Source organism: Calliphora vicina, chromosome 3 (assembly GCF_958450345.1).
Source record: "Calliphora vicina chromosome 3, idCalVici1.1, whole genome shotgun sequence".
In the NCBI taxonomy this organism is placed as follows: domain Eukaryota; kingdom Metazoa; phylum Arthropoda; class Insecta; order Diptera; family Calliphoridae; genus Calliphora; species Calliphora vicina.
This window is the reverse complement of record NC_088782.1, coordinates 74,118,725-74,131,702: the sequence shown is the minus strand read 5'-3', so window position 1 is coordinate 74,131,702 and position 12,978 is coordinate 74,118,725. Positions and strand designations below refer to the sequence as shown.

The window sequence follows — 12,978 nt, the reverse complement described above, 5'->3', positions numbered from 1 at the left end:
GATTGCATGGAGCTATAAATTAGGAAAAACTACAATTCGGAACATTGTATTGGAGACATGTGACGTAATATGGAGATTACTATCTCCGATTTATGTAAGTGAACCCACCACTTCCCAATATACGGATATTGAGAAGGACTTCAATAGGATGTGGAATATTCCTAATTGCGTAGCAGTTGATGGGAAACATGTAGCAATAAAATGTCCATCTAAATCAGGATCAATGTTTTACAATTATAAAAAGTATTTTAGCATTGTATTGATGGCTGTTTGCGATGCCAAGTATCCGTTTATAGCTGCAAGCGTAGGAAGCTATGACAGTCAAAGTGATGGAGGTAAGTAGAATTCATTTAATTTTATATTAAAGTGCAACAAATTATTTATAAAATTCAGAATTTTACTTAACATTCCTTTCCATTCACAGGAATTTTTCGTATGTGTCCATTTGGAGAATCTGTTTTAAACAATGAAGTTCCAGTACCGCTAAGTAAACCGTTGTCTGTCACATCCACTTCGCAATTTCCGCATTACTTTATAGGAGACGCTGCATTTCCTTTAAGGTCAAATTTAATGCGTCCATATCCGGGAACTAATTTAGATAGAACAAAGACTGTTTTTAACTATCGTCTGTCACGAGCACGTCGGGTAATTGAAAATGCTTTTGGAATCTTAGCAGCCCGTTGGAGAATACTTCTAACAACTTTAGAATGTTCTCCTGACAACAGCGAGATTATAGTTTTGGCCTGTATTGCATTACATAATTTTATTATGTTAAATGATCAAGAACGATTTTATTGTACAATTCATTTTGTTGATCATGAAGAGGAGGATGGCAATATACATGAAGGCGAATGGCGTAGTCTAATGGAGGTCATCAACTAAGGTCAATGTCAACTCATATTCGCAGATCAACAGATAACGCAATGCAGTTAAGAAATACATTGGCCGATTTTTTTTGGTAATGAGGGGGCAATTGCAAATCAGAATATTATTCGATAGTTGAGAGCTTATTTACTTATAATTTCAATAATTAACTTATGTATACTTACTACATGCAAATTTAATAAATGACATTTTTATATTTTTATAAATAAAAAAAACTTTTATTAATTAATTTTGTATTCAATAGATACCTAAGTATCGTATCTATTGTATAAAAAATTAATTAATAAAAGTTTTTTTTTATTCTATCATTAACATATATGTATTATAAATCAATAGTTCTCTTCAGGCTTGTTTATTTGTTAATAAATTTATTTTTACTTTTAATAAAAATGTTTAAAGTAAGCATAAATTCTATAAAAACTTCATTTAAAAATAAATGAATATATTAATTTATTAAATTAACATTTAAAAATGTTTATCACATCAATATTTCTCAGTTGCAAAATAAATTTTCAATAAAGGATGTCATTATCATTCTAATTTCATTAGCAAGTCCGTGATCTTGCTCATGGCTTCAGTTTGCTTATTTTTACCAAACGAATTTATTGTTGCTATTACCATTTTGCCGAAGGCATAAATGGGATCATGATCTTTTTCTTTCGATTTTTCTTCTTTAGATTTACAAAATTTTTTGAAAACATCTACTGCTTCTAAAAATATTTCATCAGAATCATTAACATCATTCCCTTTTTTGTTCTTTTGTTGTTTTACTGTTTCTGAATCTATTTCTCGAGCTGACAAATTTAAAATTGATTCTTCAGACTCTATCAATTTGCACATCTGACGAAAGTGATCGAACTGATTGTTGAGTCACAGTGATGTTGTTACTAGAGACAGATTTATTTCCTTGAAATATATTTGTAGTTGACCGTACTCTGCAAATGGTAAAATTAAACATTATAAACTATTAGTGTTTCAAAGTGGCCAAATAAGCCATATTATAATTTTATTTATATTTGGGGGATTCAAAGGGTCTGCTTATTAGGTCGTATTGTCATAATGTCCTAAAATATTATTTTAGTTTAAACAAATTTTTGTTTTGTTTCAAACAAAAAAGTTCTAAACTAATAAGACTTTTTGAGCTATGGGGGCATTTACATTATGACTAAAAATCATGTTTTATTTTTTGTACTAACAAATTGTGACGTATAAACAAAAGGCAAGTTTTCTGTTTTTCAAGACTTTTTTTGATATTCCTCTTTGATCTCTTTTCTGATTGGTTGTTGATACGATTAGATGCAAATAAAAGGTAAACATGGTTGACGAAAAAGCCATCGTATAAATGCTAGGGGATTTTCGTAGGGGTTTTAAAAGGAAAACAAAAAACAACATGCCTTTAAATCAAAGTGTAAATGTCACCTATGTTTATTATTTTGTCATAAAATAACACTTTTTTTGCTTGCAGCACAACAATAATTTGATTAAACTAAAATAATATTTTAGGACATTATGACAATACTACCTAATAGCAGACCGTTTGATACCCCAATTGAATCTTATTTCAATACCAACATTTTTAAGATAATTTTGCTCGTGATTTTCGGAAATGGGCCTTATGCGGGAGCTATGACTAATAATGGACCAACCGTCACTGGTGGGACGATTTTCGTATACAGTACCGAGCATAAAAAACGCAACGCACAGTGGTATAGAAAAACAAAAAAGGGAAATGAATCTGTAACTTCTAAACGGTTAGTCCGATTTGAATTCAATTTGGCATGCGCAAAGAGAAAGTGTTGTGCAGTTTAAGTGTTCAATTTGGTCTATTAGGGGCATGGCCTGGGATCCCCAAAGTAGGACACCTCGGGTATGTTAAATTTTTAAAACTATCCTATTTCTTCGTTTGTGTTCCCATTTCAAAAATATAACATATGTACATAGAATCTCCTAGCCATGTTAAATAATTATTTTTTAAAAAATTTACAAATCTACTCAATTTCTTAAAGTTGAATTTTTTTTTACTATCAAAAATTTACCACAGATTTTACTAAAAATTTTATAATTATCCTTACGTACAAAAATATTGAACATGTCATACAATAAGTGACTATGACCACAAAGAATATAAAAATATCAGATGGGGAGAATTGGATTCAGTTATAAGAAAAATAATACAGTTGAAGATCACATAGCATAGCGTTGTATTTTTTATGCTCGCTACTGTATATCAAACTTAGTTGTTTATTCCTTGGGGCAACATAAAAGTTTGTGCCAAATTTTGTCGAATTATCTTCAAAATTGCGACCTATATTTTGATTTTTACATGGACGGACATACGGACATCGCTTAATCGACTCAGAAAGTGGTCCTGATCAGATTGGTATACTTTAAGGTGGGTGTCAGGACAATATTACAAACATCGGCACTAACCCAATATGCCCTCCCCACTATGGTGGTGTAGGGTATAAATATGGTTACTAGACCTTCAAAATACCTATCATAAATACACATATATGACAGTAAGTACTTCACACCATTTTAATATACAGGGGCGAAGCGCCCCGGATTAAAAAGTTCCCGGCCGAAAGGTCGCTGTACTGAAAACATAATTATAATATGCTCATGAAGATGTTGCAACATGTTGGTACGTGGTACTATAACAAACAATTTGTGCATATTGTATATAGTTTGCTAACTAAATTATGTACTTACGGGCGAGGAAGTATATGAGGTGCCAAGAATCCCAACTGTTCCAGCGATGACAGAAAGATGCACCACTGCCAGATAGAGACTTTTAGTTTTTTTTTTCGTTTACATAACGATCTCTTAGCGACGACCATCTATTCCTGCAACATTCGTCTAAAAATAAGTATTGGTTAGAAATATATTTGTTCTGTGTATGACATACTCACCTGTTATTCCCATTTCATTTGCTATTTTTGACCAAACCGCCCGCTTTTTGTCTGGCAATTTGTAGCATTTATTAAATTTATTGTACAATAAATCATTTTCTTGTACTAAAATTATAAGTTTTCCATTGCGGTGGAAATAATCAGCGACAACTTTACTTTTTCCTAAGGATGAACTTTTGAATAAGAAACCGAACTTTTTAAAGAATAAGAAATTTAATATAAACAAAACTTTTTATAACACAAATGCTTTTGAGCAGTTTTTTTCGATCAGTGGTGCCACCTTATTTACTTTGGCACAATTTGCAGTGTTTTTTGATAATTCCAACGGCAGAATATTTTAGTAATTTATAATGCTTCAATAAATTTATAAATTACTTTTAAACCTAAATTTTATTCTATGTCTGATAATAATATTGGAGTATATACATATGTAGAGTTACAAATTTTACATAATAATAATAATAATTTCGTCTATTTATATTTTTAATTCTTTCTTTTTTAATACGTTTACATCACTGTATTGCAATTGTTTTAATTTTTTTCTGTATATGATATCAGCTGTTTCGAACTGTCACTTAACGTTGCGGATGAAATTCTGTTTTCAACAGATTCATCCGCAACAGAACGGCAGTGTTACAGAAAAACTAACGACATACACAACTTCTCCTAAGCTCAAAACAAAACAGCTGATTCGTTACAGAACGGAACGTACAAACTAATTAGGTCTTTAAACACATTGAAGACAGCAGGCTACACGACTTCACGAATACAAATGCTGCTGGCTGCAGTTGCAGTCCTGTGGCAGCTACAGAATTTTTTTTAAGACGGCAACTGCAAAGTAAACAGCTGATTTATAATTCAGTGGTGCCACTTTAATTGTTTTTGTTTTTACTTCAATAAAAAATAATTCCAAAGTAATTAAGATTTAAACAATTATTTTGAGTAAAAATACATATATGGTTATAATTAATTATGTACCTGTTATTAATTTATATCAATATGGTTATCAGAAACTTATATTAATTAAGTAAAAAAATATATATATTTTTTAAGCACTAATATACAACAAATGGATCTTTGGAAAGACCTAGTGGAGGTGGCCGCCCAAAAAAAAATTAACAGTGCTCAAGTTGAAAGGAAAATACTTAATTTTGTGAAAAAAGACCCGAAAATTTCCGCTGTTAAAATAGCAAATGAGTTAAAAAAGTCCGAAATAGTCGATGTGACTCCACAAACTATAAGGAACTTCCTGCACACCCATAATTTAAAGGTATACACAGTTCGTAAGAAACCTCTTCTTTCTAAAACAAATATAAAACAAGTAAGAGTGCTATATTCGGCTATGCCGAATCTTATATACCCTTCACATTTGTTGTGGATGCATTATTATTTTTTATAATTAGTATATATGTATGTATGTCAGCGATGTTCACGCCATACAACAATTGTTTGAAAAATTTAAACACATTTGTTACGCTCTTTTAAAGAGCGTAATAAATGTCTCATTTTTTCAGAAATTCAATAAGCATTGTTGTTGGTTGGTTTTTGGATGAAGCATAGCAAACACACGCGTTTCAATTACAATTGAACACAAAAAAAACAAAGTTAAAAATAAATAAAAAATTTGCGAGTATTTCGGCCGTATAATGTATATTCTTTCATTTACTTAAAATTTAAATTATATTCATTTAATAAATTGGTTTTATTTGACAAAAATTCTAAATTTAAACTTTCTTCATTTTGTTATTATTTTAAGTGTTTGACATTATGTTTGCTGGGTAGCTCTCTCACCAAATATCTTCATTTTTATTTTTGAACATCACTGATGTATGTACATTGCCCACTTTCAGCGTACAGCATCCTAAATTTATCAAGAACACAAAAAACAACAACAACGCCAAACGAAACAAAACACCAAAAGAAAAAACAAAAACAAAATACGCAAGGCAATGAAACCAACACACATCCAAACATACGTTTAATTGTATAAAAAACAACAACAACGCCAAAAGAAACAAAACACAAAAGAAAAACAAAATACGCAAAGCATGCACATTCAAACATACGATTTGTTGATTTTTTGTCAAAAAAACCAACACACAACCAAACAAAAGTTTAGTTGTATAAAAAACAACAACAACGCCAAAAGAAACAAAACACAAAAAAAAACAAAATACACAAAGCTTGCACATCTAAGCCAGTGATGTTCAAAAATAAAAATGAAGATATTTGGTGAGAGAGCTACCCAGCAAACATAATGTCAAACACTTAAAATAACAACAAAATGAAGAAAGTTTAAATTTAGAATTTTTGTCAAATAAATTTTATTTTTTATTTAACAGGGTTTACAATTGCTACTATATTAGCCGTCAATTGCAGTAAATATACATTTTTATCAATCTGCATACTAAAAATATAGTTACTATTATAATTTTGTATAACTCTGCTAATATAAATTTGCTGTTACTATTCATATATTACTATACAAATTGCAATGTTAGTTTGCAATTTCTAGTAGCAGATACAACCAGTTGTCAACTCGTTATTGTAGCACAACAACCAAAATATATATTCGTGCTATAGCAGCATACACACTTTTTTGCCGAACTAATATTGCGCGTCAGCATTCGTTTTTGTTTTGTTGTGCTAGCAATTTTCTCTGGCAGCAATTTACATTTATTTGGTTGCTCTGCTATGGTTGCTTGATATTTCTTGTTTTTTGGCTATTTGGATGCTGCTAGTTATTTTATTGTCAAGTATGTAATACGAAATAACGATTATTCATTAGTGTAAATATTTTTGAATCTAATTGAGATATTGACTTGCATTTTGTTTGTAAGACCAAAAATTAAAATATCTAAACAAGAAAAAAAATGTTCGAAATAAATGTGGATCAAATTGTTCCTAATATGTATTTGCAATCCTATTAAAATTTTGATAAAAATTTTAGTTTTAGAAACTCAATAAATATGTAATAAAATCTTTATTTATTAGCAAAACTCAATGAAATTTTCAACGTTTTTTAAATTTGTCATTCCAAATTACAAAGTGTAAAAAAACTTTTCAAAAGGTCAAAAGGAATCCCACAATTCCTAAAAATTTAAGCGAAAATCCCGAAAATGGTATTTTTTACAATTTTAACCATAGGGTCTACATTTCCTTCGGGGCTGGAAAAATACTTTGGGGATAAATAGGGAACACATCAAGGTTTCTAAAGCTGCTTTCCGTTTTTTTATCCCAACTTTGGGATTTTAGAACATGTGGCCCAAAGTTGAAATTTTAATCAAAAAATAGGTCAAATTCCGCAGGACGAAAGGGCAACATGTTCAAAAAATAGGACATGTTTTTTATACCAAAATGTTCTCTGTAAAGCTACCTTACAGAAAAACATAAAATTGTTATATGTTCTTAAAGAAAGTTTTTTTTTAATAAAAAAGAGTTAAGTCACATTTTCATCCAAAAAAACAGCAAAAATCTACTATTTTTTGAATTCTTAAATTGAAAATCGTTTATTTTTGGATCTATAATCGATATTACTCTGAAATATTTTGTATATTACTGATAATTTAGTTGTCTAACTAACAAAAAAAATCGAGCCCGTTCGGTACAAAAGTACGACCTATATTTTTAAAAAAGCGGACCAAGGTATGGCAAAATTTTAAAATTTCAATTTTGAAATGCCTATAACTCGAAAAGTATAAGAGATAAATAGCACACGCAAGCATATTTTTTCAAGACATAGGCGAGCGCTTTCTAAACATATAAAACTCTTTGAAATCGAATGGGAAACAAAAAAATAGGACGTGTTTAAAAATTTTGCATGTCGAAGGTACCCTATTCTGAGCCCCCATAGCGCCGCCCCTGGGGCATTTGTAGGGCCCATTTCAATAATTTAAACTCGAATACTCCTTGGCTACGCCCGCGTCAAATTTTATCCTGATCAGATCAGCCGTTTAGAAATGCCAGATTTATTTCAAAAAAATTTTGATTCTGCCCAACTGTACATTGGGTGTGTTTACTGATATGTTGTTACGCACTTATCAAGAACAGCAACTGATAGCATCAATTGCAGAAATGTCAATTGTGCTATAGCACAACTACAGAAGTGTGTATTTTTGCTAGAAAAGTTTGCCAGCACAACAAAATAAAACGAATGGAGTGCAATATTAGCACGACAAAAAAACTGTGTGTGCTACTAAAGCACGAACATATATTTTGGTGGATATGCAATGGATTGTGTTTGCTACTAAAAATTACAGACTAGCATTGCAATTTTAATAGTAATACGAACGAACAGTATGAATATTTATATTAGCTGATTGTGATGAAATGAGATAATTTCATATTTATTGCATAGTCAAATTTAAGAAATATGTTGCTAGAGCTGAATATCGAAACCCTGAAATAAAACCAATTTATTAAATGAATATAATTTAAATTTTAAGGAAATGAAAGAATATACATTATACGGCCGAAATACTCTCAAATTTTTTATTTATTTTTATACCCTTCACCTTCGTGAGAAGGGTATATATAAGTTTGTCATTCCGTTTGTAATTTCTACATTTTTCATTTCCGACCCTATAAAGTATATATATTCTGGATCCTTATAGATAGCGGAGTCGATTAAGCCATGTCCGTCTGTCTGTCTGTCTGTCTGTCTGTCTGTCTGTCTGTCTGTCTGTCTGTCTGTCTGTCTGTCCGTCTGTCTGTCTGTTGAAATCAGTTTTCTGAAGACCCCAGATATCTTCGGGATCCAAATCTTCAATAATTCTGTCAGACATGCTTTCGAGAATTTTGCTATTTAAAATCAGCAAAATCGGTCCACAAATGGCTGAGATATGAGGAAAAAACCAAGACAACCTCGATTTTTGACCTATTTTTTTACCTATATCTGGATTACTAAGACATTAATATAGACAATATGGATATCTAATGATAGATATTTCAAAGACATTTGCAACGACGTATATATAAGACCATAGTAAGTTGGACCTACAATGGGTCAAAATCGGGAAAAAAAATTTGAACCCGAATTTTTTTTTTTTTTTAAAAAATTGAAAAAACAAAAAAAAATTTTTTAAAATTTAAAAAAAAAAAAAATTTTAAATTTAAAAAAAAAAAATTTTTTAAATTTAAAAAAAAAAAAATTTAACTTTAAAAAAAAAAAAATTTAAATAATCGAAAAAAAAATTTTTACAAAAAATTCAAAAAACAACTGGAAAAAAAATTATATTTTGTTTACCTAAAAATATTTAAAATTTTGAAGTATAATTTGGTGAAGGGTATATAAGATTCGGCACAGCCGAATATAGCACTCTTACTTGTTAACTTTGTTTTTTTGTGTTCAATTGTAATTGAAACGCGTGTGTTTGCTATGCTTCATCCAAAAACCAACCAACAACAATGCTTATTGAATTTCTGAAAAAATTAGACATTTCTTACGCTCTTTAAAAGAGCGTAACAAATGTGTTTAAATTTTTTAAACAATTGTTGTATGGGATGAACATCACGTATGCTTAGATTCTAAGCATACGTTTTGTTGTTTTTTTGTCAAAGCATGCAATACATTGTGTTTTTTGATGAAATTTTCAGAGGTTGTCTCGGATTTTTGCTCATATCTCCGTTATTTATGGACGGATTTTGCTGATTTTAAATAGCAAAATTCTCGAAAGTATGTCTGACAGAATTGTTGAAGATTTGGATCCCGGAGATATCTGGGGCCTTCAGAAAATTGATTTCAACAGACAGACAGACGGACAGACAGACAGACGGACATGGCTTAATCGACTCCGCTATCTATAAGGATCCAGAATATATATACTTTATAGGGTCGGAAATGAAAAATGTAGAAATTACAAACGGAATGACAAACTTATATATACCCTTCTCACGAAGCTGAAGGGTATAAAAACGATTTACGTATGCCAATGAATATGTGAACAAAAATATTGATTTCTGGGAAGAAGTAATTTTCACTGACGAGTCCAAATTTAATATTTTTGGAAGTGACGGCCGAAAAAACGTGTGGAGAAAGGAAGGAGAAGCGTTAAATCCACGTAATATTACACATACCATTAAACACGGAGGTGGAAATGTAATGGTTTGGGGTTCTATGAGTGCAAATGGAGTAGGAAACCTTGTATTTGTAGAAGGAAAAATGAACAAAACAGACTATTTAAATATTTTAAAAAATAATTTGGTTCAATCTGCCGAAAATATGGGTTTGGAAAATGGTTTTGTATTCGTACAAGACAACGATCCAAAGCACTCGGCCGCTTTAGTTAAGGAATGGTTGCTTTACAACACCAAAAATGTTCTTCCTCACCCTCCTCAAAACCAAGACTTAAATCCGATAGAGCATTTGTGGGCTCACATGAAAACCAAATTGAAAGATTACCATATTTCCGGGAAAGAAACCCTCAAAAATGCTCTGATGGATATATGGAACAGTATTCCCGCCGATGTAACAAGGAATCTGGTGCATTCAATGCCAAGAAGACTTCAGGCTGTTAAAGATGCTAAAGGTCATCATACAAAATACTAAAAAGCAATTTTTTTATTTATTATAGTTTTAAGTCTTTTTTCCTGTCTGTACAAGTTTTTTTTTTTGCCGGCGAATATTGGCATACTTTTGTTTTCGTTTTTGTTTTTCTTTATACATCTATATACAGTGGGGAGCTCAAATGAGTACATGTTTCTATTTTGTGCACTTCTTATGGAATAAAAATAAAACTAATAAAGCAAATCCAAAAATTTTTTCTGTCATTTATTTTATGTCTAATATGTAACAAAATTAACTACAATTCAAAACAAAAAACATCCAGTTCTAAATAAAAAAACAGACAAAACTAAAATAACTCGCATGTACTCAATTTTGCACCCCACAATAATTTTAGGGAAGAATTGCATTTTTTAAAAAAAATTTCAAAATCCTTTATTACTTAAATAAAATTTTACACGCATTGGCATATTTTATATAAATTTTTCATTAACTTTTTTTGGAATACTCTCTCTCTCGTGCTCAATCCGCTGTTAAAGCTCGTACAAATTGGTAGGAGTTAATAGGTATTGTTTCAACCGCCAATTCACGATTTACTAAAAATTCTCAACAGGATTGAACTCAAGACATTGAGCTGATAACTGCATTAATAAGAAATTTTTCTAGGAACACCATTCTTTACAATTTTTGACGTGTGCATTGGGTCACCATCCTATTGAAAAATTACTTCTTCTGCAGGATTTCCTCTTTTATATACAAAAACGTGATGATGAGACTACAAAATCGGTATGGTGAGTCTGCAAAATACGCAGATGGTTTTCTATTCCCATTATTTCATTGATTCTTTGCATTGGTCCAAGGTGGCACCATATAAAGCAACCCCATATCATTACCGTGTTTTACTGTTTCCTTACTGTGTCACCAATTTTGAAAAAATCGGCGAAATAATGAGTTAAGAAGACTATCTGCGTATATTGAAGACTAATCATACCGAATTTATAGACTTGCCATTCCGATTTTGTAGATAAGAGCGCCAATCATGTCGAACAAGTTATTTTACAGCAGGACGGCGAATTAAAGCACTCATCAAAAACTTTAAAAAATGGTTTAGTGAGCAAAATTTTTACCGAAATAGTGTCCAGTTCGATATACCGACCTCAATACATAATCATCTTTGTCTTTTTCACATTCGTCTTTTGACTTTGTAGATTATAACGCCTATCCCGCAGAAGAAGTAATTTTTCAATAGAATGGTGACCCAATACACACGTCAAAAATCGTAAAGAATGGTGTTCCTAGAAAAATTTCTTATTAATGCAGTTATCAGCTCAATGTCTTGAGTTCAATCCTATTGAGAATTTTTAGTGAATCGTGAATTGGCGGTTGAAACAATACCGATTAACTCCTACCAATTTCTCCGAGCTTTAACAGCGGATTGAGCACGAGAGAGAGAGAGAATTTCAAAAAAAGTTAATGAAAAATTTATCGAAAATATGCCAATGCGTGTAAAATTTTATTTATGTAATAAAGGATTTTGAAATTTTTTTTAAAAAATGCAATTCTTCCCTAAAATTATTGTGGGGTGCAAAATTGAGTACATGCGAGTTATTTTAGTTTTGTCTGTTTTTTTTATTTAGAACTGGATGTTTTTTGTTTGAATTGTAATTCATTTTGTTATATATTAAACATAAAATAAATGACAGAAAAAATTTTTGGATTTGCTTTATTAGTTTTATTTTTATTCCATAAGAATTGCACACAATAGAAACATGTACTCATTTGAGCTCCCCACTGTATATAAAAGAGTAACGTTACTGACTGACTGATTCATCATCGCACAGCCCAAACGGCTGAAGCTAGAATCACGAAATTTTAACTGTGGGTTCCTCCCTCCCCAAAACGATCCGATAAGAAGGGATTTTTGGAAATTCGAACGTTTAGGGGGTAAAAACGGGTAAATTCGGTAACCTTATATCTTCAAAACTAATAAAGATATAAAAAAAACTTAAAATAGCATGTTACTCCATTTAAAAAATAAGCTGACAGGTGTTTCGTACTTTTTGGAAATTCGAAACTTTTAGGGGAGAAAACGGGTAAAAACTGTATTTTGGTACTTTTTTTGCACCCTATGTATCTTTTAAACCAATAAACATAGAAACAAATTTTAAATCGTATTCTTTAATTAACAAAAAATAAAAAATATAAGTTTGGTACTTTTTGGAAATTCGAACCTTTAAGGGATAAAAATTGTGTTAATTTTTTGGTACTTTTTCATAAAATAGGTTTTTCTATAATTTGACATAGACATACGAATATTTTATTATGAGCTCCCATCACGTTACAGAAATTTATTTCAATGAAATTGTACCACCTCAATGGGGATAAAAAAGGTACCAAAAAGGGGATAAAATCGGGAAAATACATTATATTTGAAATTATTAAGCCAATTTTGATAATTTTTTTTAATGTTGGTTCCTGGATTCATATAAAAATTAACTAAGAGGGTGTTATTTGGAACTCGAGTACCAAGGTGTATATTGGGCCAAATCCGGGTAAACAGTTTGGTACTTTTTTTAAAACATATTTATTCTTGGGCACATTAACACAGATTTTAATATTTTGATACATGCCTGTAGCATAAACAATTTTGGCAAAATGGAATATTTTTAAATTTCAAAC

The 12,978-nt window shown here is 30.7% G+C and overlaps 1 protein-coding gene across 1 annotated transcript; it reads left to right on the top strand.

Moving 5' to 3' along the window:
• Positions 1-262: 262 nt before the first annotated feature.
• On the top strand, positions 263-882 carry LOC135955532 (uncharacterized). Its single transcript, XM_065505879.1, has 2 exons — positions 263-335; positions 425-882. Exons 1-2 carry the CDS (start codon positions 263-265, stop codon positions 880-882), a joined length of 531 nt encoding a protein of 176 aa, XP_065361951.1.
• Positions 883-12,978: the final 12,096 nt, after the last annotated feature.